The sequence below is a fragment of the Clytia hemisphaerica genome, unplaced genomic scaffold, assembly GCF_902728285.1.
Source record: "Clytia hemisphaerica strain Z4C2 unplaced genomic scaffold, Clytia hemisphaerica genome assembly, whole genome shotgun sequence".
NCBI lineage: Eukaryota > Metazoa > Cnidaria > Hydrozoa > Leptothecata > Clytiidae > Clytia > Clytia hemisphaerica.
This window is the reverse complement of record NW_027104384.1, coordinates 473,986-495,688: the sequence shown is the minus strand read 5'-3', so window position 1 is coordinate 495,688 and position 21,703 is coordinate 473,986. Positions and strand designations below refer to the sequence as shown.

Here is a 21,703-nt window from a genome sequence, read left to right as displayed (position 1 = left end):
AACGATTAAATACGGAAGTTAATTAATTTCAAAGTATTTCAATATACCATACGTAAATGAGATTTTGAAAATTTGAAGAAGTTGACGACATTAATTAATTAGGGTTGATTAATCATTAGTCATTATGTGCGATTATCTCTTTTTTAAAAGCTATTTATTTGACATGAGCTCTTCCGCTGAAAATCAAATCTGGACGTAAACAATATTTAAAAATGTTCTCAAACCAGAATGCTTGATTGTTTTTTTTCCTCAATTTTGTAACCTTCAAAATTATAATTGAGCTCTCTAATTTATGAAATTCAAAGCCTCAAAGATGCTTGGTGTCACGGAGGACTGGAATTCCACTTAAAGTTTTTGTTTTTAAATAAGATTGATATCGTTTGCTTACTCATCAATTTTGATTTACAAGCTTTTTCACATTGAATTGACACGAATGTGGAGCAATATTGGTCAGAAAGATGAAAAGAAAAACCTTTTTTGCCTATATCAGCACAATATAACAATATGCAGACACTGTCCTTATATGAAAAATGTGTCTGATATGAAACAGGAACACTAATGTAAAAAAGAAAACCTTTAAGGACGTATGTCTTCCATCTTTCGTAAAATTATCGACAATTTCTTACATTTTCTCAAAAATTACGGTCATTTGTATTTCTAACGTTCCCGGTATAGAAAGTGAAAAATCCATGAATATCTTTAGAAGTAGTATCTAAGATTGCAATATATTTCAGATAAATAGACAAAAAAAATAAATAGACCTTATTTTTGTTCAATTTTAAAGATTTTAAACACAAAATTCACAATATTTTTGACATCCCTTTACGAAGTTATATCTTGATTGGTCACATTTGAAACCAGCTTTAGCGAATTGTGTACTACAGACGGAAAAAGTATCAGCATCAATACATCCACCGTCTTGAAAGGTTGCGAAATCACGAAGATATGCATATCCTATATAAAAATGAAAAAGAATTATCAGAAATAGCTGGACCAAACCTATTTGCTCCTATTAAACATACTTTGTAGAACAAAGTGTAGTACGGCAATGAATTTTGAATTTTCAATACACGTTTTTTTTTATAAGAACAAACTATATAAGAACATAAGGCTTCGAGGCCCAAAAATTTAAGAACATTCTAAGAACATTCTAAGGCTTTGGAGACTTGAAAACATGCATTTTCTTAAGAAAGTACATCAAAATGCTCAAAAAATGCTGATAATAAGAACATTTTAAGAACATTTTTAGGCTTCAAATCCAAAAAACTAAGAACATCCGAAGGCTTTGAAAATTTTTGACGTTCTTATAAAAAAAACGTGTAGATATCATGCCTATTTACAGGCAATGCTATCTCTACTCGGTAACCCAAGAAGTAATAGTATGAAAGTCTGAAGACAAGTCACGCTTTTACTCGAAATTTTTACATGACATTTATTTCTGATTGGTTCGAATTTATTGACACTATAAATAAAGTTATCAGCTGTAGGTTGTAAAACAAGTAACATGGGAAATCACGTGAACTTTTTCGAGTAATCACATATGTTTTGACTGCATTGATATAATTTTGAAACCGTGTATTAAAAACTATCAATATGAGATATGAGATGCACCCTAACAAAATGTGTTTCTGTGCAGTGCAAAGTAGCAACATACAAACTAACACACTGGAGACACACGGAATCCTATAGCAGATTGAAACGTAAACTTGTCTGAGGTGTATGAGTTTAGTATATACTTTTTCATACGCAGTAACGGGTTATGAAATATTTTGTAACAACACAAATATGCGGTTTAATTTGGTTATTGATCAGGTCAGATCACTCAATTTGAGTTTAAAGCCCGAAGGGCTGGAGTAGAATCTCTAACCTTTCCCAGGCAAGAAAAAGTGAAGCCATTTATTTTCCATCCAGAACGCGCCTAGAACGTGCTGCGATCATGACGACGGATTGTATCTAGCGGTTTCTTTGTCATTGAGGACTGCATTTTTTGAGTTCTAGTGATAAATTTTACTTTCAATATAGCGTTTGTTTGAAAACCACGCGCGGAAGTTTTAGATTGGAAATAAGTGGCTTCATTTCCCATCTAGGAGTCTCGAAGTTTAGCCATTCGGGCATGGAAGTCAATGGGTACTGGTACTACTACTATAGTAGAGTCATGTGAGAATTAAAGTGTTACAGAGGACAATTATGGTAAACTTACGTTCAGCTTTAGCTCCACCTCGCATCATGATGTCTGAAAAACGAGAATAAAATTGAACTACGGCTATTTTCAACATACAAAACCTATAGCAATGGTAAGCAGTGGATTCTACAAGGTAGCCGTAATGTATTTTCTCCGAACTCAAAGGGCTGCCATTATATTCAAATGAGATCGCTCGTTCCCGGCGTATTATTGGCTTTTCGATTTTCAAGGATAGTGGAAGGATATCTGCTGAATAAATCTTACCGTGTCCCATTCTATCAAAATTGTCATTTCGGTAATTTTCTTCAGCAGCTTAAAGATAGAATAATTACTACAAAATATGTTAGTACATAGAAAAACTGGAATCTTGGATCTTTGTGCCTAAAGACACCCCACCTCCTATCGCAGACCCAGTGGGATCTCCACTGGAAAAATCGGCCAAATTGTCGTCCCCGGTGAGGAAAATACCCAGAAATTTACAAAGGAATTTCCGCCAGAATTTTTGAGTCATAAACAAAAGAATTTAAAATCCCCATTAAGAGGTCTTTTATCCCCATTGTTTTTTAACTCCTTCATTTTAACCCAACTAGCCAATAAATTTTCACCGGGTCACTGAGACAGGGGTGGATCAAAAATGGCTGGACTAGGATAAAGACAAAAAAAGATAAACCTCCTAGGAAGATTGCCGAAAACGAATTCATTTGGCAAAATCTTTGGTTGTCGTAACCTTTCTAGTAACGTAGGGTCTTGAGGTAAAATTGTAGTCTGTCAAAGACTTTTTTGATTCTGTATTGATTTCGTGTTTGGATTGGAGTTTCTAACTCCTCTAAAAATGTATAACGAATAGAAATATTCTTTCAAAATGGTTTCAAAGTACCTCTCAGAATATTATAAAGAAAGTATTCTTACAAACTGCAATTGTCAATGCGGTGGCAACGAGAAACAAAAGTTTGATCATCTTGAAATGACTTTGATAAAGATGAATTCCAATGTCTTCTGTACTGCGTGATGATGGAAAGTAAATGATTTCGTTTTATTCGAAAACCATCTTTTATAATCTTATGTAATGTGTTTCCATTTGGAAACTTTTGAAAACAGTATGGATCTTTAAAAACTTCATTTCATATTTTTGTGACTCAAAAAAAGAAGAATGAAACTATTCTTGGTTTACCTGAACAGTTTTGGAAACTAATCTGTAAGATCAAATGCCTCAGGAAGGATATTTTCCACATCTGAGAATCTACTTGACAACAATATTGTTGGCAAATTTCAAAATATTATCAATCTCAATTGACAAAATACCAGCGGTTGTGCAAAAATAAAAAGTAACATAAAATATATAACAACAAATTTCAAAGTTGACCCCAGCACCTTAGAGGTCATTTTTTATCACGTACAGTGGTAGAATGAAAAGATTGGTGGAGAGTTACTCTTGGTCCGAGAGAACAAATAAATTTGATTGTTTTCATGCAATTTAGTTTTTCTTTTATTTCCTTAAAAATACAGTACAATTATTTTAAAATCAAGCAGGAACAACAACCCTATGACTAATACAATGTCTATAATAAAATTTCTGAAGAATCCTTTGCTCCCATGCAATCAACAATGCAAAAGCCACCGTATTATAAGTCCCGAAAATAATACTGAAAAACAATTGATCGTTCAAATATTTTGATTGGTCAGTCCAAATTTTCAAATTAACTAAATATTGTCCAATCAGAATTGCGCTAACGAAAATCATAATGATTTTTCGATTCAAGTATTTCTTTTGTCCTTGTAACTTAATTATGACGTCATCCAAGTCTGGATCAATGACGTCAGTATTTGATTCAGTGACATTACTTAACTGTTTGTTAACGCACTTGCTTGCGAGAGTCAAAAGAATCAATTCCAAAACGAAAGTTGTAGCAAATAGCACAATCAAAGCAATTATTATACTGTTCGAGTTAATCCAGATGAAATAACAAGCCAAAAATACCGAAAGAACCCAAGATATAGATATACCGGATACTTTGATAACAATTTCCGCAGTTCGATTAGATCTTGATTCTGGTAAAATATCCAAATATGCATCAATGGTAAAAATGACTGAATCTAGGATGGATTTTACTGGGAAGAATATAAACATAAAAGGTAACCAACCATTACATTCATCACCCATATTGAACTTCTTTTCACTGAAAGCTTGCATCAATATCGGTACACCAATAGCCAGTACCAATATATTTGAAAAACTTATTGAAAAATAATGAAAGTGTTTTTGTCGATTGATTCGATTGAATAAAATAGGTATAGCCAATAAAAGATTGGCGAATATTCCAAGCGCGAATATGATAGTACTTAAAGTTGCCATAGCTAAAACACCATTGATTTTCTCGTCCTTGTTTCGAGTCCAGTAATGGATGAGACAATGATCTTCCTTGCTGACCATTTTGTTTGTTGATGTCTTGAAAAATAGTTAAAAACAATCTAGAATAAAAGTAGAAATAGATTTTACACACGTGACATACTTTTTCATAAAAATTACAAATCGGAATGAGACTTAAAAATTTCAACTTTTAGACTTGAAATATTCTTAAGTGATTCTTAAATTCAAAAAAGAGGGTAATGAATTTTTTTTATTTACGGTTGAAATATAAGTACTTAAATGAAACAAAGAAAAAAGATGTTTGAGACTGAAATTTTGAAAATTTGAAGTCTGTTCTAAAAAAATTGGGTGTAAACTTTTAAAAATCCTCTTGAGAGGGAAAAATAAATTATTTAAGGATAATAATGCTTCGTTGGTAAGATAACTTTGAGTGGATTGATGGACAGTAGTATGAAATGTACGGATAGTCAATTTCATTTTTGGAACATCATTTAATTAAAACATCCCAGTCACTGAATGTTTTTTTATAGTTGACTGGGATTTAGGGATGCCTTTCTTTTTTGGTAATTTCAAACAACCCTGTCTCCCCGTTTGACCAGAAGAACTATTGAGAGGAGGGTTATAGAAGAATGGTTTGCCATGGGGCGCATGTCAAGAAATCATGAACAATCTAACGTCAAAAAATTGTTCAAAATGAACGTTAACAAAATGTTCGGCTGGGTTAAACATTCTTACCTTATTTTTGGTTTAGGACAAAAGTGCAGTATCGTCAATCAAACAATGTTATATCTTTTTCAAAACATTTTCATATCGAATATCGTATATTTTGTAAACGAGTCAATTTTCTTTCATCACATCACTAATTCGTAGAACTGAAAAAAAAATCAATAACATTTATGAACTAAAGTAAAGTATATGGGGAAATATGAACAAAAAGAATTTGTTTAAATTCAACCTTCTAAGCGAAAAATCAACATTAAGCAAGTAGGGTTTTGTTTAGACTACAAGCAAATAAAAAACCTGTATGAGTTAGAGACTCATGAAAATATGCTTAGATCTCAGTTTTTAATTCGGGCCTAGTCCTTTCATATTTTTATTTCATTTCATTGATTTTATTTTTGAAAATAATTTCTAGTTCCGTATTATTGAAAAAGTATGAACGTAGATTTTAACAAAACAATTTGTTTGTTTTACTTTAGTTGCCATGACAACTTAAATATAAATATTTTTGAAGGAAGGATTTTTGATGTTATCGTCTAAAATAATAGAAGATTTGATTTTCAAATATAAAATAATACAAAAAATGTTACTCAATAATTTATGAGACTTTAATTTCCATAATATTTTTGTTAAGTGTAAAATTCTGATTTAAATAAATTTCTTGTCTTGATTAAAGCTTGCAATTCTACTCGTAGATTCTCATAGTATTCATATACGTTTTCAAACCTCCAAAGATCTCTTCTCCCCAAAAAAATATCGAAATTATTAGTCCCAGAAGGCATTTAAAGAATTATTAAAATTTTTAAGATTTTTGGTCTAAGGGACCTCCTCATTTTTCACCATTCTCTCATCTCTCATTAGACTTCAAATAAACGAATAAAGTGAAATACTAGCAACAAAATATGCATTTTCCTTCAAGAGAAATCCTCATTTTTCATGTTTGATTTCATCCACTCGAAACTCGCTTTTCCAACAACGTATTAGTTACATCCAAGGAAATTGTTAAAGCAGAGTAATACATAATAATTAAACAAACGTACAGTCAGTTCTTGCTAAATAAGACTTCAAATAAAGTGAGATCTTAGCGATTAAATATACATATTTTGCTTCACGAGACCTCCTCATTTTTCATATTTGATCTCATCTACTCAAAAATCTCTTTCCAACAGCTTATTCTATTGATTACATCCAAGGAACTTGTATTATAGCATAGAACAATATATCACAAAATGAACATCTTGATAATTTAGTTGAATAGATGAATATATATTACGGGGATATGTATCACCCCCAGGTTATAGTCCAGTGCGACTTATCACAATAATACTTCAGTTTGTGAAAATTACTGGAATGGGTCCTATACTCCTTTCAAAGCAAGTGTTCCTCTCTTTCAAATAAAGTAAAAATTGACAGCACTTACCAAGCTGAAAAAATCTTTATATACTTCAATTGAACGTTATGGACATAATTAGCCTGGGAATCCAAGCGTTAAACTTTGTTCACAGTCTAGTTTATGATATTTTTGCTGCTTGCTTAACGCTTGGCGCAGGTAACTCGTCTGCAGGGAGATTTTTCCCTGTAATGCAGGTTCGGCCTGATTGGCCAGCTTTCGGCGTTTTACTTAGCAGTACTTTCGTGCGCATTTTGATAATTTCGATGCGCGCGCATAATTTATGAAAAAAGCTGATTCTGCAGAAAAAAGGAAAACAAATGAAAATGGAAACATAGATTCATTTAGAAACAAAACAGTTCTTGACTGGAAGTCTAAATACATGTGGCTGATGTTTTGATGTGGTTTTAGTAGTTTTAAGAGTCTTTAGAGCTTCTGGAAGAGTTTTTATGGTAAGTTGATTATGTGTGTTTGCCTGGGTTTCCAAAGCACAGAAAGTCTGTCAACAAGGCTTCACACACAGACTAATCTACCTGCACCAAGCTCTATAATCTTAGAACTTTTGAGGTGAGGTATTTATGTTTTTTTTCTAAGATTATGAGCTTGGATTCCCAAGCCAGGACATCATGTGAACGTTATTCTTACAATGCATCAAACTACCATTTTCTTTTCCAACACATGTTTTCGTTTTCTATATTAACTTCGAAATTCATTATATCATATCCACTGTATCCATGCATCCATAAAAACATATCACATGTGAAACAAAAATGTTATATGGCAACACAACATAATCAGTCTTTAATTAACTGAAATGACTTGATAAATTGGAAACATCTTGATTAACTAAAAAGTTTTAGTTAATTAGCAACGGTAATCACTTGAAATTTTATCGCTTATTTGATATGATTTGTTTGACCAGAGAAGAGAGAATGAGCCCTATTTCTGGATAGATACCTACCCTAGGATAGGGAAATTACCACGCTTACCAGACACTGCAAACTTTACGCTAACGACACGACAGAGTTTTTGGTGTATAGACGATGATACTCGAACTACAAGGAAGGACATATATCTTCGTAGGTGTTGAAACTATGAGTGTCGCCACCACACCACATGTAATGCCTGACATACTCCCCATACTCTTTTATTAGAGTGACGGTACCCAGTTCCCCTCACAAGGCATAGGTCGACCCGGGCGAAGGTACATTCACTTACCAAGTGAATCATAGCACCGTGTGAGAATCGAACCCTGACCTCCCAGACGGGAATCAAAGTTTACAACTATTACACTACTACGCCTGATTTGTTCGACCAAAAAAAAACCTTAAAATTATACTGATCCTAATTCGCACTATTAAATTAGCATATCTTTACTTTCATGCTTACAGCCTGTGGGAGCCTGTTCGAAAAAGAAAATCTCCAACATAGTAAGATTTTGCAAATTTTGATACCATTGTTTTTCAGATGGAAAACCATTCTCTATGACATGCCGAACTCTAACGGACCCTAATTTGGACCCAAACCCTTCTTCATGACCATAATTAGTTTCAATTTCCGTACAAAAGCAAAGCTACAAGCGAAGCGTTTGTATGAAAATCGAATCTAGAGTTAAAGTTAAAATTTCAGTTTCCCTATATTACTCTGAGGATATAAAAGGAAAAAATATCAGTATAAAAGCTACCATTTTTAAAAGCAAAATTTTCGATTTTATTTTAACAAAATTATATTCCTTACAAAAAATCCCTAAGCTTCACTCACGTCAGAATCGTCCATTTGAACTGTTGATTCTTGAGTACCGTTTCGAGCTCTTAACTCGACACCGTTCGATTTTGTTGAATTCTGTAAAATCTTCGACTCTTTACGAGTATATTTTGGCGAATCCTTACAATTTGAGTTCGCAATAACAAGACCTGGTACAGGCAACGAAGTTTGAAGTCCATTTAAGTCAATTTTAGAAACTTCCGTCGATTTTTTACGGAAAATCCCATGAAATTCATAACCAATATGACCAAATGTTTTCTTTGATTTTCGTCTGGTGTAAATAGTCTCTAAACATACCACAGCTATACTAATTAGCACAACAAAAGCAACTGCAACTAACATACCACCGATATATTCCCAAGGGAATTTATAAGCTTGTAGAGAATCTTGTAGACACTTAGGTAAGAAAAACCATTTATTCACAATCCGATCTAATAAACCATTTTCATGTAATTCGCGTATTTTGCCAGATATAAGTTTATTCCATTTGGAGTTTTTTTGAACAGCAAATCCTAGTGGGAAATCAAGACTTGATTCTTTGTGAATGGAAAGAACGGAACAATATTTGGGTGTCACCAGGCGGTATAAAAGATAGACGTAATCTCCAACGAATGCGTCGAATGTCCTGAAAAAAAATGGCACAAACGTTCAACATTCTAGCATATGGAGTCTCCATAACTCGAACGTTCTATAATAACGTTCCGCGGGGAACGCAAATTGTCAGAGCTATGAAGACTGGTCAGGGGGGTACAGAGGCAGGGTACTAACCCATAGGGTACTAATTTGATTTTTTACTAAAATTTTCTTTGGTACCACCCACCCAGTACCAGGTACTACTTCATTTTTGCTGTAAAAAATAGAGACACCACCCCTAAAATCTTAAATTTTACAGATTAGACCAAGAGAGGGGTAATATTATTAGTTTTTCAGACTGAAAATTGACAGATAATTCAAGCAAACTATCAATGATGGAGTCAGAAGCCTATGTCCTTCACTTCTTGACCATTTTGGAAGTTTTTCTTCAAAAAAATCAAAAAATTTCTCAGAATAGTAAAAAAAATTTGTCGATTAAAAAAATTTCAAATCAAAAAAATTAATATTTGAAAAAAGTCAAATTATTACAAAAAAACTACTTTTTTTAATGAAAAACAGCAAAATTCTGTGAAAAGTACCCAAATAGTATCCTGTACTTGCTTGAACAGTGAAAAATACACACACCCACCCCCAAAGTAGCATCGGGTACTAACTTTTTTGAAATGCAAAAATAGACACCCCCACCTGGCTATGGGTTAAAAAGCCATTGTTGACTGAAGGGACTAGAAAAATTGTTTGAGTTAAGGATACATTCGAATTATATAGGTTCGAGTTATGGAGGCTCAACTGTAAATGGTCTGTTATGCTGACTTTGTTTTAAACAATATTTTTTCGGTGTTGAAACAGGAGATTCGTTTACTGCTAAAGACAAATAATACCAGGAACCTGAAGCTAGGATAAATAATTGATTCAGACAGATTAATTTCAGGAAATAAGCAGAAAATAATAATGGAAGGGACTAATTGTAGTCTTTATAGAAGTGTTTAGACAAACTGATATCATACCGTAACAATCATAGTATTTTTCATATAACACTCGTATTATTGTATTACACGAATTATAAAAGACCTTAGGCTAAGATATAAAGAACCTACCCGATCCGCACATTTTCCAATCCCTCGCTATTGGTTTTGGTTAGATAATAACGTATAAATGTTTGATAGGCTTCACTCAATCGTGGTTGTATGTTCTCTTTGAAGTAAAGCTCGTTGAAAGTCCCCTTACGTACACCATATATGAACGCTGGTGTTGGGTTTGTAATCTGAAAATGTAATATGTGAATAAATAAGATTTTCTGTTCAGCTATATTCACTTAGGAGATTAGGGCCATTGACTTTCAAGCCCAAAGGGCTAGACTTGAGACTCCTGGATGGGAAATGAAGCCACTTCGCTAGATTTCAAAAAATACAGCCCTTGGCACGTTTTATGCGCGGTTCTGGATAGGAAATAAGTGGTTTCACTTTTTCTTGCCTGGTTCTTGAAAGGTTAGAAATTCTACTCTAGCTTTAAACTCAATGATTAGGGTGGCAGAGCATTTCGTCATTTTTGATGAAATAAGTTTGTACAGTTCTGGAAAATGATAACAGAAATTTAGGTTACTTTCCACAACTACTCATTTTTGACACAAAAATTTGGGTGGATTTTAATCGGTTCCATATCCTTATTTTAGATTTCACTGAGGAATAGGAGCCTCTTTTCAGCTCTCCAGTAAGAAGACTATGCATATTAAAAAGAATTTAAGAAAATTGAAAGTCTGAAATCTCGGAAAAAATAAAACAGTAAAACATAAAAATTGTATCCGTTCATTTTTCTATAAAAAGTGTATAATGAAATTACCTTTGAGTCTTTCAAACCAGCAAAATCATCGGTATCGGCTTCCGTCAAATTATTGGCTGTTAAATTTGCTGTATATGTTGTCATGACAATCGTCATAGCAATAGCATAAACAATAGCAACAACTCTAGCTGACCATTTATGTGGCGTTTTACCAGCTAAATCACGTTGGAAAGTTAATCCGGCGACATACGAAAATGCTTCACGAGTCGGATAATACCGGTCCTTCCGTAAATAATGGTTAATATTTTCGTAAATAAACAAAATCACAAAAACAATAGCAAATGATGAGATTAAACAAAGAACAAGATCTAATTTCAGCATTTTCATAAATTCCCAATTGACGATTGGCAATTGTAACGAACGACGTCGGCGAACTATTCCGATTGACGTTAGCATAAAACTTGTCGTAAAATCAACAACCGAGGACCTCATAGCATTCACTGTTAAACCTTGGATAGCTAAATCTGCTCGGCCAGACGCCACCTCGTTGACCATACCAGTCCAGGAACCATTTTTAATAGAGCCATATTGGCGATCAGGACATCCATACAGCTCCATATCAAAATTTAATTCTTTCTGTATCTCCATAATAATATCAATAACAAGGCCAGCACAGCAATGTAGTTCCCAGACTATTGTACCGTTTGACGCGGTCCTGGGTAAAGAACATGGGTACGAGAATTGACAATTATATCCACCTAATGGATCAATATCCATTTTAGTAGTGATTACAAATGGGTGATCGATTAAGGTCGTGATGACGAGTTTCGGTCGCTTTTGTGAACATTCTGTTATTTCATCGACTAGTCGACGACCATTCGACTCGATTAATGTATCGTTAATTTTGAGCTCACTAGAAAAATGTAAAAAATAATATTATAAGGATATGCAGCTAAAATACATCAAGCAATTTTTTTGGGGCACCGAAAATTGAAAAAAATTGAAATGATAAATATGGTTTTTTACGAGGTGAAGCGTAAGAGTAGCAGCCTGTACGCTATATCTCTAAACAACATATAAACCGAATGCACAGGCTTGAGTTGGCACGTTTCAGGCGTAGAATAGTCTAGTGCTCAAACCTTGCTTCTATCAATTTTATATGGTAGACCAACTAAGTACCTAGAGGTGACACAAAACGTCATGACAACGTCCATCTAACATCCATTCAACGTTAGATGAACGTCGAAAAAACGTTGAATACATGATATGCACCATTGCAATGTCTTCTGACATTACATCACGGACCCAACAGCTGATTGGTTGTAAGTGACGTAAAATCAGTCAATACGTCACTTTCAACCAATCAGCTGTTTGGTCCATGGAAGACATTGCGATGATGCATATCATGAATACCAGCCGAGAGAAGTGACAAAAAAATTGCACATACCAAACAGTTGTACTATCTACCATTCGTCTCATTACATAAGTCGATTGAACTAACGATTTAATCGATATATCGTGTACACATTTCTCGGTTCGAGTCATTCGATCTCCATTGAAAGTTATCCACGTTCTAGAAATAACTTTATCAAGTAAAAATTGTCTTTTGGCTGAATCTAGAACAGCCTGGGTTAAATCCCACGGTAGTAAAAGGAGATTGACTGATATGGAGGCTGACAACATTTCTGTCACTATTGTGTTGAGTTGATGAATGTTTTCTTTATTTATTGTCTTGAAATCAACCTTATAGTTTAGATTTAGAAGTTGTTGCTCCAATGTTTTGAGAAAAAGGTGGGTTGGTTGATAGTCTGTTAATATTAAAATCTCTTGTTGTGTTCGTTCTTGTAGTATATAGTTTAGAGTCTTGGTAAGTGCAGATGAGAATGTATGAAGATTTTGTATTGATTGTTTATTAGTGTTGTTATGTTGTTGATTGTGTAACCATTGTTCCAAACCGATTGAATCATTTGTTTGGTTGAAATAAATGTTCCTCATTTGATCTGGATCTAACCAGGATGATTTTGGCGAAAATGTTGATTTAGATATTAGCTCCAGTGGATAGAGAAGTGCTTCGAGGTGACATGTGAGGTTGCCGGAAAATACTTTGGTGATCGTCAACGAAAGCGATAGAATCAAGTTATAAAGCTTCATCGTTGAAATCTTTTCGATTTAGTCTTTAGTAAAAATATATTTCTCTAAAAAACATTTAAGATAATCAAACAAACATCAAAATAATCACGGTTAAAAAAAGCCATCGCTAAGGGAAATTTTCCTCCAATTTTTATTCGTTCTCGTTGAAAGCGTTGAAATTGCCCACTTAGACTTTTTTTCCTCTTTCTACAAAAAATAATGAAATTGATAGAAAAAATCGTTAAAATTTGATAGTTAAATTAATATCTTTTGCTTTTTTATTGTTTTGCTTTAATTTCATTTCCCTGTTGAAAATTCATATAAATTGATCCCAAAGAATTTATTTTTCGTCGGCTAATTAAAGGGAAACACGACTGTAAAATTCAATTTTTGGGAGATTTTTTTTTTGGGTGTAGGATGATATGATAAAAAAATCATAATTAATTTCACAGATGTAAAAAAAAAATTCTTTGTTAAATTGAGTCTCGTAGAGGTCTCATAAAGGGTCAAATATGATTAGTATTCCCCAAAAATGATTCAAAAAACTTAAAACAAATTTAATTTTTTTCCACGCCCTATTCATGTGTTTCCCTCGCAAACGAAATCGTATTCTGATTTTATGTCGCCATTAGTAAATTCCATATCCATTCGCGACGGCATGTTAAAAGCTTAAAATATACAGACTAAACTAAACAGTATTATTATATGATAAATCTGCAAAAATTCCAGGTCCAGAGCATTGAGTTTCAAGCCCGAAGGGCTAGAGGTCAATCTTTAACCTTTCTTAGGCAAGAAAAAGTGAAGCCTTAAAATATGCGCCGTATTTTTGATGACGGATTGAATCTAGCAATTCCTTTGTTTTCGAGTGATATATTTTTCAAAATTAAGCGGTAAATTTTAGTTTCAATCTGTCATTTGTGTAAAAACCAGGCGGGTCGCTCAAGGCCGCGCAACTTTGGTAGGATTTGTTGGCTTCAAATCCTACCAAGGAGATTGACCTCTAGCCCTTCGGGCTTGAAACTCAATGGTCCAGAGATCCAGAGATCAAGTTTGCCCAATAATATTAACCCGCTAACCGTGTTTGATTGAGTTCTTCTCGATTCGTTTTTTGAGTAGAAAAAAGAAACTTCACTGTACCATTTATAACATTTTCATAAAAAAATTATTACCCCCTGATAAAAAACAGATCTGGGAACAAATATGAAAATCACAGATTTAAATTAATACTGAGATATTGTTTCAAAATTGAAATTGAAAAAGGAGAATTTCCTTTTGAAAAAACAACAAAAAAACAACACAGTTACAGTGTTGCACGTAATGGAAATCAGAATATGCGAGCAATTCGAATTTGACGATCAAAATAGTTTTGTGATAAAAGGTCTGTAGATTTTTTTAACGTCCTGAGTAAAACCTCTTTTTGGTTATATATCTATAAGTCGAGATATTCCAATTACAATTTTTCTGACTTTTTGACAAAAGAACAATATAATTTTAATTTAAGAACTGCGAAGTAATAGCCTATTCTTTAAAAATCAAAATGACCATCAGGAGTTTATGGAGCAGTTAGGTACGTAAAAAAAGTTTCGTTAAGGGCCTTTGTAGGAGCCTACAGGCCAAAATTCCAAACAAAATGAATATCCCTTAAGAGAATTTTGAAGAAACATTGCCACTCTTCCACTTAGCAAGGATCTAAAAGAGTTTCAACAAAAAATATCAATATAATGCTACAATGCACTCAATTAGTATGACTATGAAATGAATCTTCAAACTTGAAAATGAAATAATTCACACTTACTGGAAAATTTGATTCGGAATTTCTTTTAAAAAATCCTCAATATTTCTCATAAAATATGATGAATATAAATAAGACTTGAAAATTCATTAAGATATAGCTGATGTTTACTAAATCTCGATACCAAATCAAAAGTTGCTTTATAAACAATATAATCTATTGTTGCTCAATTTTTGCTTGGACTGAGCAAGAAGGGTTCAATCTATCCTTTAAAGTACACACCAATTGAACTGTGTATAAAAACGAACAGCTTTTATAATAATCAAATAAAGTCTGATACCTTCCGTGCCCGTGAGGTAAAATACCCTTACTGGCTGAATTCTTGTAAAAGCGTTTAACCATTTTGACTTGATTAATCGAGACAAATTCATTGAATGTCGCTTGAAGCTGATGTAGGTTTGCAAACATCTGTAATCCGCTTGTAGCTTCTGTTTTGATAGTGATTTCTTGGTATGCGCCAGTGTTTTTGAAGTTTTCACTTACTTTGAATAGACTTGATTGTTTCTTAGCTTGAGATCTTAGTTGATAAATTTTGGTTGGTTTGTTGATAAGAGAATGGTCAATACGTGAATCGTGAGCGATGTAAGAATGACTGCATCGATTGTTCTCGGCTTCTTCCTTGTACTCTGGTAAGAGAGACATCAAACCTTGTTCTTACCATGTTCTTATTTTTAGGGTGATATTGAGACATTTCATCTTTTAGCCTATTGTATTACTCTGACCCTCAATATACTCAAAATTCTGTCATTCCAGGCTAAACAAATTGTACTTATTTCAGTCATTTTTGAGCCTCGTTCGCATTGTCCTCATAAAAAAGCGTATAAAGGATTCTCAAATCTTGAAAACACAATCGTTACTATAACTAAATGACTAAATTACCAAATTAACTATAAAAATTAAAATGCTAAAAGACACACCAGGAAGCTAAGCAAGATAGTTAAGCTTGTAATTATAAGTGTTGCAACTAACATCCGTGAAACTGATAATGTCAGATATAATGCATGTAATACAGTAGTATAGGCGTTATATGATAATACGATTATTGTTACGGGATTTAGTTTGTATATTTTGTATACAGACTAAAATTGTTCCTACCATTACTTTTTGCTTTATTTCTACTAGTCTGAATTAGTCGTCTAGCTTTAACTTCTTTGTGACTTTCGAACAAGCGGAAAATGAGATTGAAAATCTTTAACGTACTGATTTGCATGTGGACAGGATAATGGTCGCTCACCAACAACGTCTAAAAAAGTGAGAAGAATAAAAATGTACTAAAATTCTTGATATTCATGACGTAATCTTTTATACGTAAACACTCGAAAACAGCGGGCGTTTGTCAACAGTTTCATTGTTGAAATTCAAAACTGATGACAAAGTCCGGTGTTTTCGGGTGTTTCCGTATGAAAGAAAACGTCATAAATATCAAGAATGAAGTGCGCTATTGTGGCGTAGATGGTGATGTTGTTCATCTCGCTACACATGCATGGTTACTGGAGTGGTCAAGTCAAAAACCCCACACTGTTCCTAAATCTAATTCCAGTGTGGATTGGATAGCTAAATCGGTAGAGCAGTTGCACTAATAATGCGAAAATTCTGAGTCTTCAGTCTTCAGTTTAGTAATTCGCTATTAAATTGAGGTACAATATGGACAATATTATCGTTAAAGTATTAAAACATAAAACATATACTGCCTAGAGTCGGAATTTCCCAAATTTCACCAAATTTTTTCTTTTTCTAAAACCTTGAACCCTTACAGTGAACTTTCCTCCTCATCGACCCTTGAGAATTAATACTTGTCTGAAGCAGGGCTATTAACTGTTAATACAATAAATATGTGAAAATACTTGTCTGTTTGATAGCTGATATTCTTCATCAAAACATGAACATATAAACGACTGGACATCTATCTTTTATTGTCTCTTTGAAGCGAGCTTCGTTGCCGCCTGTATTTCAAAATTGGTATGAAAAATCCGACAATATTCCGTCATAATTTTATTTCCTTGAATTATTTAGGTAAAAGGATTGATAGAGCTTGAACATTACTCCCAATCTACAAAAAAATTATTTTCGAATTTTTTCACAAGTTTGTAATATATTTTATCAACATTTTTAACTCTAAAATGCAGAATTTCAACTGCGTGTATACTTTTGAATCCCTTTTGTTACTTCAATATTTTTTTTTATGACTTGAAAAAAATAACTTGCCAAAGTTTAGAGCCTGTGCCATAAGAATATCGAAATTAGAATGCGACACTTTCTAAAATTATTAGACACTTTTAAGTCAAAATTTAGAAATATTAGTCGAAGTTTGACAAGCTGACGATGATTTTGCCTCTGTTATCTTTGTTATGATATAGATAAAAGACTTGAGAAGAGTAGAACAACAGAGACTTTTGTCGAAGTTTTGACGTTGTTAGCAAGGTACTCCCAAGTGGTATATCATCAAAGTCTATTGTTTCATTTTATGCTTTTAACGAGGCGGCAACGAAGCTAGCAGCCTTTTCTACAAAAAGACAAAGGAGATGGATGTCCAGTCGTTTATATGTTCATGATCAAAATAAAACACATCTCCACTCAATGGTATAACATTCTTCACCAAGTCACGTCCGGCGACCACAATTCGGTCGTACGGGCAATCCGAATGTCCCGTTGTCGTGTCTTTACTGTGATCAATAATCCAATAGAAGCGCGGATCCTTTGCCAATCCAATGGCGCGCCATTCTTTGACAAAATCACAGCCAGCATTGAAATCCCCCATTATGATGACGTTATCGAGACGCCATTTTTGTTGAATTGCGTCATAAACTTTGGTGAGATTGCTAACTTCGTTGGTAGCATCTCGCGGTGAGGTGTGTATACCAGCAACTGCAAACTCCTTGATCGCTGTAAATGACAAAAATAGAAAGATCTACTTTGGATTCGTCACTTGCAACGGGGATATAAAGCTGCCATAGTTTTAAAGAAAACCTAATGAAAAACAAGTGATACTTTTATGGACCTACCTGGTTATGCATTTAACACGTATAATTGATATCTACGTGAGCATGACCGTTAAACAATCATTCAGAACACAAATAGTGACGATCTATTAAAATTAGTCGTTTGTTTCAAAATTTCATGCTCTTGAAATAATCTTTCATATTCAAGACTCGTGAGCAAAAAAAACATCTATCTCATCAAAGAATTGAGTAATTTGGCTAAGAACATTGATTATGCTTATTAATAGTGATTCTTATAGATAAACATGCGTTTTTTGAGCCAACAAAATTTTTTTGAAAAAATCTGCTTGAGCAATCTTTTACCTATGATGGTACACTACTTTCATGCAAAAAATCAGAAAAAGTTAATGTTCTAATTTTTCACAAAGGCCAAAAAACCCATTTTTAGCCGTTTTTTGGCCCAAATTTACCCAAAATTTTTTTTTTCGAAAATCGGGCTCCGTCACATTCGAGGGTTTATAGTTATGCATCTTTGTGCAAAAAATCATAAAGAATCAAAGAGCCAATCTCGAGAAAAGCTAATACCTAAGTAATTGATAATGTGCATATAAATAATATCGAATTTGGCCAGCTTTTCTAGAAAAACATGCCAAGCAACCAGAATTTCATGTCTAAACACATACATTCTTCAAAAGTAAGCCCTCATGAGCAAAAAAAAACATTTATCTCATAAAAAAATTGAGTATTAACTAAAAACATTGATGTATGCTTATTAATAGAGATTCTTATAGATAAACATGCGTTTTTCGAGCCAACAAAATTTTTTGCTTGAGTCATCTTTTACCTACTTTCATGCAAAAAATTAGAAAAAGTTAATGGTCCAATTTTTCACTCTTTTTTTAGCCTTTTTTTGGCCCAAATTTTGCCCAAAAATTTTTTTTGGTTCGAAAATCGAACTCCGTCACATTCGAGGGTTTATAGTTACGCATCTTTGTGCAAAAAATCAGAAAAAACTAATGAGCCAATCATGAGGAAAGCTAATAACGAACGAACGAACGGACAAAGGTTAATTTATAGAACTCCACCCCACCGGGGTAGGTCCAAAAAGCGAACCCTGTAATGATATAGAATGTCCCAAAGAAGATTGACCTATTGGGACGAGGCCCCCAAAACGGTTTGCGTGATGTCGTGATGAGACTTTTTTCTGGCGTGATTACGTGATTAAGATTAGGAAATTTTTTAAAGGTGATTGCGTGAGCAGATGTCAAAATGTGATCGTGAATTGAAAAATATTTGAGCCGTGATGAGTGATTTGGAATTTTTTCAAAGGCACGCGTGATTATCCAAGTTTTTTGCAGATTTGCGTGATCGTGATTGAAGACAAAAAATTGCGTGACATGGTGATCGGAGTTACCACTGGGGAACTTGATTGAGAAAGCTACAATAACTCAAAGTGAATCTGAAGCAAGGTTTCAAAAAGTGCTAAAATCGCCATTTTTGGCCCAATTCTTTCAGACCACGAAATAACCAGAAATTCCAATATATTTTGACAATGATTCAATGCAAGGTTGAATTGAGTAATTCACATACCTGCTAAATCACTTTTGAATCGAACAACATATGGTTCCCTTTCGAAAACGTCAAAATGATCGTTGAAAGTGAACGAATCGATGCATGTTAGTAAGTCAGATCTAAAGCAAAAGAGATATCTCAAACCTCAGGGTAATCATTGCCAATTCTTTTCAATTACCTTTGGCTGCCGTAGTGCAGTGGTAGAGCATCCGGCTACGGTGCGCAAGGTTGTGGGTTCAACCCCTGCCGGGACATACCAAAGATTTCAAAAATGGTACTTGATGCCTCTCTGCTTGATGCTCAGCAATTAAGAGAAGGGTCAAAGGGTAAGTGGAGCAATCCAGGGAGAAAAAGTGACGCCTTCCCCTACCTTCGGGTAGACAGCTATCGAAAGAAGAGCCTTCAGGTCTTCTCCGACTGCGGTCGCAGACTTACTTACTTACTACCCTTGGCTAGGCTATCGAGCCCCCCCCCCTGAAAGAACTATTTGGAAATCAATTTTTTATATTTCATTTTCATTTCACTTATCTGAAGTTTGAAGGCTTAGATTAAATTTTGGTGAACCTTGTCTAAGAGGGCCTTAAAAAGAAAACCTGAAAATGTAGGCGTATTCTTCCTTGCTTGCTGTTCGTCCAAGGCGTGGACTCAATTTCATCTTGTAGGACGCACTATAATGAAATAAAATTAGTTTTTAGGATCTAAAATACTGTTAGATCCATTCATAACAGGCCTTTTCTAGTTACATACAAGCACCAACGTGTTACAGAACCGGTGGAACCATCAAATGTGTATATAATTTTTACCCCCGTTTTTTTAGGTTGCAAAGTATATCCTGTTTGTTAACTTAGGTACACTATTATGAGTGAAAAAAATACAACAAAGAGGGCTGAAGCTTGAAGGCAGAAAGCCTGGAAATGACGAAAACATACCCTGGTACTTTCAACTCTTTATTGAGAGTTTTGAGGAGAGTTTGAATAGCTGTTCCACTGCTGTCTCGAATTTCTTGGATCAAAATTAAGTCATATCGCAAAATGATCTGGAAAAGAAAAGTTTAGGTTCAGAGAATAAACTATTGAATAAAGGTTGTCAAGAGTACAAGAAATAACCATTAATACTCTCTCTAAAATAACCTCAAATTTTAATCGTATCACTTTAATTGTGTAAAATTGTTCTTAGCCTTTTCTTTTCCTTCGGTGGAAAATGATTTTAGAATGTATACCCTTCACCTTTAATTTGCTCTAGGCACCAGTTTATTCCTAATTTGTTTTTGCTTAGTTTTCTAAGGCGAGACCAATTTGATAAGTTGTTTTACGGGCCCGACCGACCCTGGAATTCCAAAAATCGAGATAAAAATAAAATTGATTTAGTATATCATTTTTATTTTCATTGCTTTACAGACTGCCAAATTTTCAAAATTTTGGTAGTTTTTTCCAAGGTTTTGAGAATTGTATGTTCAATTTTTCATTTTATCCATGAATTAGACCTTTTGTGTTTTTTTATTTTCTTTTTCGCATTTTTGTCAAGAAGTAGCCTTTTTAGGATATTTTTTAGGTGAAATTCTACTTTTATTTTAATTATTTTGCCGACCAACATACCATGGCCACACCTAATAAAAAAGTGTATTAACCTTCACAAGAATATCCATAGTAGTTTGATCTGTGGCTTTATTAGCACCAAAGATTCGGACATTGAAAGCAGCAATATCAAGAACACTGTCATCGTTGGCTGAAAGTTGTGCGGGGGTTGATGTTGAGGTGGTAGAATAACTATAAAAACAATAAAGGGTGAAAGTAATTACCTTTTCCAGACCCTTTTAGGGTCCAGTTACCAGACGCCGCCCCCTTGTTCTGAAATCAATAAAAAGTTGGTAAAAAACAGCTCTTTCAGTCGAAAAATATTAAAAAACTGCCCTCTTTGGCCATCAACAGACGCTGCCCTACCATTCTTAAATAAGGCCAGTTTTAGTTGTCACAGCCCCGGTGAAACTTTTTCCTACAGCGGGGGTGAAAATTTCGATTGAAATTGGGCTGAAATTCAAGGGTATTTTTCTCACCGGGGACTAAATTTTGCCAAATTTTCCAGTGGGGCTGTGCTGTGACACAGGGGTGTAAAATCAGCAGACTTTGTAAAATAGAATATAAAGAAAAACACACATAAACACCTTACCTGGACAAGGCTAAAAGTAATACCAGGGCAGTAAAAGCAGACATCTTGACTACCAATCAAGCACTCTACGTAATATCTCATGCGAAAAGCAAATTACGACTGAATTTTTTGTTAAAAATGTTTAAATATTATAATAACCCTCGCATAATCCAAATATTGAGTCAACTGACATAACCTTGTTGCTCTATATTCGTATTACGTAAAAAAGGGATACATTAACACATTTAGATTGACTGTAATTTTCCATGAATCGATTTAGTTTGACCTACTTCAGTAGTGGCCGAAAGTTGGGTGTCTAAGAGGGTCATTT

At 34.0% G+C, this 21,703-nt stretch overlaps 2 protein-coding genes and 1 long non-coding RNA gene across 3 annotated transcripts; all 3 read right to left on the bottom strand.

The window, feature by feature from the left end:
• Positions 1-8,355: 8,355 nt before the first annotated feature.
• Positions 8,356-13,024, bottom strand: LOC136819360 (glutamate receptor ionotropic, NMDA 3A-like). The gene is made up of 4 exons (XM_067075596.1): positions 12,242-13,024; positions 10,855-11,707; positions 10,113-10,279; positions 8,356-9,049 (listed from the first exon to the last, which is right to left on the bottom strand). Exons 1-4 carry the CDS (start codon positions 12,943-12,945, stop codon positions 8,407-8,409), a joined length of 2,367 nt encoding a protein of 788 aa, XP_066931697.1. The 5' UTR covers positions 12,946-13,024; the 3' UTR covers positions 8,356-8,406.
• A 1,763-nt stretch (positions 13,025-14,787) lies between these two features.
• Positions 14,788-16,594, bottom strand: LOC136819343 (uncharacterized). Its single transcript, XR_010848427.1, has 3 exons — positions 16,561-16,594; positions 15,917-15,959; positions 14,788-15,342 (listed from the first exon to the last, which is right to left on the bottom strand). It is a non-coding gene; the product is annotated as an uncharacterized lncRNA (long non-coding RNA).
• A 545-nt stretch (positions 16,595-17,139) lies between these two features.
• Positions 17,140-21,437, bottom strand: LOC136819379 (deoxyribonuclease gamma-like). Its single transcript, XM_067075615.1, has 6 exons — positions 21,394-21,437; positions 20,855-20,993; positions 20,157-20,263; positions 19,821-19,895; positions 19,246-19,346; positions 17,140-17,599 (listed from the first exon to the last, which is right to left on the bottom strand). Exons 1-6 carry the CDS (start codon positions 21,435-21,437, stop codon positions 17,220-17,222), a joined length of 846 nt encoding a protein of 281 aa, XP_066931716.1. The 3' UTR covers positions 17,140-17,219.
• Positions 21,438-21,703: the final 266 nt, after the last annotated feature.